Here is a 6,556-nt window from a genome sequence, read left to right on the forward strand (position 1 = left end):
GTATATATTAAAAAAAATATATTAAAATTATCTTATATATTCCATGTAATTTTTTACCGAGATGACCCAGGTACTTTTGCAACTAAGGTATTAGGGCTGAACATGAATACATGAAAACCAAACCAAAAGAACCAAGTTTTATAACATAGTTTAAAAAACAGTTTATTTCCTAATTCCCCATCAACTTCATCAGTGGTACTTCTAAAGACATTTTGACTGTTGGTTGTTACCTGCTACTTTACTTGTTCATTCATAGATTTGTTCCTTTGGTGTAAAATAAGTTGGATAATATCTCCGATATCGATTCACAACCTTATTTCTAAAAAACGTAATCCAAGTTTTGAGCTATACAAATGATGAAATTAGGAATGAAATAATTTGGAGAAAAAGACAAGGCAAACATGGAATGAAGAGGACAAAGGAAGAATTAGAATGAGAAAATGACAAGATTTATAGACCTTGTCAACTTCACATGCCAAAAAAACTTAGTAATATACATACAAATATTTCACCAAAAAATGACTCCAATATATTATTATTGTTTACAACTCAATGAAAAGTGAACATCCACTACAACTGTTATGCAGATGTCTAGGGCTCACTGTTCACTTGGAATCATAAGGTTAAAAGACTATTTACAAGTTACAATGCCAATACATTATTTTACCACTCTCAAATCAATTGAGTTTAACAACTATCTGCCCATGGAATCTAACCCAAAATTGAACATAATATACAACAAAATCACAGTATGCTGTGATAAGCTTCAGCGGCATCCAGGCCCGAGCTATCTATCCTTCTATATACAACACAAGAATAGCAAACAACTATAGTTGCTACTCTCAATTATTTACGTACTGGTTAACTTAAATTATTCATCCCCTGATCCTGCAGATTATAGAGGGGTCAGCTCCACTTACAAAAGAATAAATAAATATACAACATTTAAGTACCTGATTGTTTTTCTTGTGAAACACTTTTGATGCTTAATCCAGAATTCGCTTGAGGCTCACTTGACATTTCCTGCTAACCATGCTCATAATGTATTACAACTTACTTGCTTTGTCACAAATCACTAGCAATATACATATACATATATAGATATATCCTTAACGAATGTTAATATGTCACGTGCTACTGGATATATAGTTTCATTTTCTAACTAGAATTAACAATAATATATAGAAGAACTTATTGATTCAACAGCTTGCCTGTGATGTAGATGCTTGGCTGTGGCTGGGGGAGGGGCAAGCACTTCCACCTATCACTAAGGGACCCATATTTTCTTCGGCCAATGCTCTCAATCGACTAAGCTCAGGTAAGACGATTTTTCCCAGGTCTGGCCGATCCTTCCGCCTCAGTTCTGCACATTGGAGTGCTAGCTTTGCAAAATTCAAGGTCTCTTCAATTGGCCAATCAGAAATCGAAGGATCTAGTATCTCTATAAGCTCTTCCCCCTTCTCAATGCATCGAGAAACATAATGAGTTATGCCCATTGCTTGCTTGGCTGTTATCAATTGCAGAAGAAGAATTCCTAAGGAATAAACATCTGATTTAACCCCAAGCATGCCTGTTTGTTGATACTCTGGATCAATATAGCAAAATGTGCCAGCTGCAGATGTCATCCGGTATTGTGTTACCTCTTCAGTCGTAGAAGGAGGGATAAGCCTTGATAGTCCAACATCACTAATCTTGGTTACAAAATTATGGTCAAGCAGAATGTTTCCAGGTTTGAGGTCACGGTGCACCAGAGGTTCTGGCTTGGTCTGGTGAAGAAACAGCAAGCCAGTGGCAATCTCCGCTGCAATACGAAATCTTAGCTGCCATGACAGTGCTGATTTTTTATCTCCACGTCGCATGAGACGTTCCTCTAAGCTTCCATTTGCCATGTACTCATATATCAAACAACCATATTCTGGGCAAGCTCCAAGAAGTAGTACCATATTAGGATGCCTCATACGACTCAGGACTTCAACCTGCGTTAAATAGATACAAATAGCGAAAACTACTTAACACCATCATTTCTTAGGCTTCCAGAAGATATGTCCTTGAAACTGCACTTTTTGTTTCATTAACATACATTAAGTTCAATATGCATACAGTACCTCTTGCTGAAATTGAGATCTTCCTTGTGCCGCGTCTGGACGTAAGACCTTAATTGCTACTGGTGTGTGATCAAGATAACATTTGTAGACAGGACCATATCCTCCTTCTCCAACCTTGAGAGAATCAGAGAAAAAATGTGTTGCCTCTTCAATTTCTTCAATGTTGTACCTCCTATATCTAAAATCAACTTGACCTAAGTTCATCATTGCTTTCTCCCTCTCTTCTGCTTCTTTATGGGCTTGCATTTCAGCATCTACTCTTCTTTTTGATTCAAGTTCTGCAAGTCTTTGAGCTGCTTCAGCAGTTTCCATGGCAACCCTATATTTATCTCTTTCCTTTTCTGCTGTTACCTTTGCAGCTTCCTCTGCAAGCCGCGCCTCCTCCAATCTCTTTTCTTCTTCCACCCGCCATAGATTGAGCTCCACTGACTACACATATAGCATATAAAAAACTATCCTATCCCATTAAAAAGTATGAGATGAGTTTTTTTCACCTTCTGTTTTGCTGTCAGTGCTTCTTTGCATGCTGTACTGTACAAGTCCATTGTCCTCTGAAGCTCCATCTTTAGCCTTCTCATTTCCGCCTCTCCATCGTCCTTTGAATTTTAAACAGTGATGTTAATACTTAACAGTGACATTAACAGGAAATGCATTATGCTTCTGTTTGAGCTCCATACATAATTAAAGATTCCTAGGTTCAACTTACTATTCTCCTAGCTTGCTGCTTTCAGTTCTCCGATATAGACTCATGACGTGAATTAAGGCTAATCAAGAAGGTACTGAGCAGTAAATCACAATATATTGTATATTGCATTAAGGATACATTGGTTTTCGTCGATATCAAGTGTTTCCTGAAGAAGTTACTTGTGTATCATACAAAGAAGGTAAACTTACAGTCTCAAATGAGGGTAATGAGAAGTCATTGAAAGAGCTGAGCTCACTCCCCCTAGCTCCCAAGCGCTCCGAGCCAAAGCTACTATCTGAACTCGTTGATATTTGTGAAATACGGCCAGAATCCATGCCATCATACATCAAGGAAGATGTACGATCAGTGCTTGGCCTACCAGAGCTGACGAATGATAAATCAGTATCCGCTTCAGAAAGGTCAGAAAAGATCCTTGAAGGGATGACTCTTCGTCTATCAAACGGGGACCTGCTTCCAAAACTTGCTGGCTTTAGTGTCTATACATTATATATAATCAAGCAGAACATCTTATTCTTTTGTAGCAATAGCAATAGCCAGAAACATGTTCAGATAGGTGTAGCAATGGCAATAACAGGTCTTTAAACTTACCCAACTTTTCTGCTGTCATCAGATACGAATGATCGTCGTTGAGACCTGTCACCTACTGATCCAACTGCACATGTAGTTACTTGACAAGGTAAGTTAAACAAAAATGTGTTTGATGTTAAGAAAAAAAACAGGGAAAAACCATGGATGTCATACTATGGATAGCCCTGTTAGTTGCAGTAGGGGTATAACCACCACTATGAACATGTTCTTCCAATTGCTGTATTTGTTTATAAAGAGGCGATTCCATAGAGGCCGGGCGAGAAGCATTTTTCACAGAAGAGATCTTTGACTTTGAGATGACATAAACAGTACAGAAATCTGGTGCTCCCTTTGATACACTGCTTGGTATATCTGTAACCTTCAACCGTCTGTCACAGATACTTGAGTTATGAGTCTTTATATTACATACATATCAAATTCAATATGGGACACGATATTTCTGACTTTGCTACTGATGCATTATTTGGGAGTTGGTTAATGTTAAAGTTAGATGACCTGATAAACCCATGCCTAGATGCTCCAAGAACCAAATTTTGAATGGCAGCACTAGATAAATATTCTGTTAGTGCTTTTGGCACATCTGCATCTTCAAGTATAACATCCAAGCAACGAATCTGTTCAAAAAAAAAAGAAACAGATCTTGAAGAAAAAAGATTGATATTGTTGATGAAAATGTGATCGAAAAGAGTTCTTACATCTTTACGTGTACAAAAACAATGGAAAGTAAGAAACAATTCTTTGGTTTGTTTCTCAAGGTTTTGGCCATGTGGAGATAAATTTCCATCTACAACATGAACGCCACCACAGTTTCCATCTGTATGTTTTCATAACATCATTAAGAATTCAAACTGGATCATATACACTAATGATCAACCAAGTAAACTAAAGCAAAGATTATGTATGAAATGAAAAGTCATGACGATGAGGGTATATATGTACCATTTGTTAGACAAACAGAATATACATGCATCATTTTTTAACGAGTGATATCTTTGTTCTAAGTTACAAAGTTGAGTAATATATTTGTCCCAAATCATGTTTGACCTTAAAAATTATGCTAGTAATTATTGTTTCTAGGGATAAGGTACGGGTACCTCTAGACTATGATCGAATCCCAGCGACACTCCTTAACTAAACTAAGATCCTACTATCTCCAAACGCATTTTTTTTGTAATTTTATACACCTTTTTGTCTTACGTGCCATCCAAATATCTCCCACACGCCTGAACTGTGTGGAGTCACGGAGTGTGCTACGTAAGCCAAAAGGTGTACAAAATTACAAAAAAAAATTCGGAGGTAATAGGACCTTACTTTAGTTAAGGTGTGTCTCTGAAATTTTGGTCATAGTCTAGAGTTATGAGTCCTCTCTAAAGTCACATTATTGTCTTGGCAAGCCAGGTTATTGGAAAAATCATATGTTTGTTATATAAACATTTTCTTACTGTTTTTACTGAAATAGTTAAGGACCAAAAGCGATAATCGGATAAATATTTATAAGCTGAAAATCAATAAACCGAATTGATAATACATAAAAACAAATCGACTGCTAAATCAAATATATATACGGAAGAAGAATTGATTTAAGGGAAACATTATATATAATGAAAGAGAGATGGGAAGCATACATTGTGAAGCAATAGGCTTGGTGACAACATGAATAAGAACAAGAGTTTGTCCTCTCTTAACCAAATTATCAGTAGCCCATTTTATTGCATATTGGCTTCCTTTATCTTTATCAATAGCAATTGCAACTACTCCTGTCCCATTTCCATTACCCTTTTTGCATCCAGGGCTTCCCCTACTATTTGGGAGCCACATTTTATCCTTTTTCAATAATTTCAACTTACTAAACATTCATCATATGTCAAAGCTCCCTCTTTAATTATATTCTTCTCTTCCCTATACTTGGGATATATATTCTTATTTTTTTCAAAAAATTTCAAAGAGATTAATGTTTGATCATGAGTACAAGAAAATATTATGTAACAACCACCGAATTGTTTGCTTAATATGAGAAGAATCGAAAATGTCTCCATTGTGTGTGTATCATTGTATGGTCACAATCACTATACACACTAAAATTATTTATGATAAAAAATAATTCTTTTTTTTTCCTTCCCTTCATTGTTTATTTTCATTTTCTTTCCTTCGTTTATGGATTACTTAATTCTATGCCTATCTTTTTATAATTTATTTCTTCCTAATTTTATGCAAAATCCCAAAAAATCTTATTTTTACTTGAGCACTCAATTCGAAGTGTTCCTAACGGAAAAAAAAGGTAACTTCATGACAAAGCTTTTACAAACTTCTAAGCTTCCTTCCTTTTGAGGGGCATATCTGAAGGGGCTTTCGTGGGTTTACGCGAACACATGCTTTTCTTTCTAGATCATATAAATTAGTGTTATTTTTCTTAAAACTACTTTAATATAGATGTGAGAATCACGTTCAAAGTATCAAATAATCATACAACGATGATTGCCTGCACCTCAGTGGCGGAGCTATAGTATACTCACGGTGTTCAAGCATACACCATTATATTCGTCGAAAAATTATACCATATATACAATTAAAATAATATGCCAAATGGTTAATATAACATATTATGGACACCACCTCGAAACGTAGTGTTGTAGCTTAGTAACTTCCAGCGCACCTTTAAAATTCAGGCTTTAGGTGGTGTTGGAATCTCACATGTTGCAACGTTTATATCCTTTTTTCCTTGTTCAAATTTTGAAAAAAAAAAAAAATTTAGTACACACATTGGTCCCAAAAAATACTTGTTTAATTTTTAGACACTTTTCGTGAAATTTTGAATTCCGTCGCTGAATTGTACCTCTCTAGGCGAGATAATTTTTTTTATCTTTTATCTATCTTAATTTTTCGAGCAACACCTCTCCAAGTGGTTATCGGTAACACTTTTAGAATTTCAATTAAGTTTTCTTTTATTTTTTTCTTTAATCTTTTAAAATTTTCAAGTGTGTTATATTGGAAATTTCTAAAAACATTTAGCTCTTTAAAATTTTATATAATTAAATTAGATATGTATATTAAAATTTGAAACTAGTAGTACTGTATATTTAGACCTATTTAAAATGTATAGGTTCACTGTTAAAAACTTAAAGATCAAATTGATTAAAATTATATTTCGTAATAATGC

At 35.1% G+C, this 6,556-nt stretch overlaps 1 protein-coding gene across 1 annotated transcript; it reads right to left on the bottom strand.

Moving 5' to 3' along the window:
* Positions 1-506: 506 nt before the first annotated feature.
* Positions 507-5,341, bottom strand: LOC101257762 (U-box domain-containing protein 35-like). Its single transcript, XM_019213538.3, has 11 exons — positions 5,025-5,341; positions 4,095-4,213; positions 3,895-4,013; positions 3,553-3,767; positions 3,400-3,463; positions 3,000-3,258; positions 2,600-2,701; positions 2,106-2,534; positions 1,212-1,976; positions 954-1,023; positions 507-888 (listed from the first exon to the last, which is right to left on the bottom strand). Exons 1-11 carry the CDS (start codon positions 5,251-5,253, stop codon positions 872-874), a joined length of 2,388 nt encoding a protein of 795 aa, XP_019069083.1. The 5' UTR covers positions 5,254-5,341; the 3' UTR covers positions 507-871.
* Positions 5,342-6,556: the final 1,215 nt, after the last annotated feature.

This window comes from Solanum lycopersicum, chromosome 4, assembly GCF_036512215.1.
Source record: "Solanum lycopersicum chromosome 4, SLM_r2.1".
Lineage (NCBI taxonomy): Eukaryota > Viridiplantae > Streptophyta > Magnoliopsida > Solanales > Solanaceae > Solanum > Solanum lycopersicum.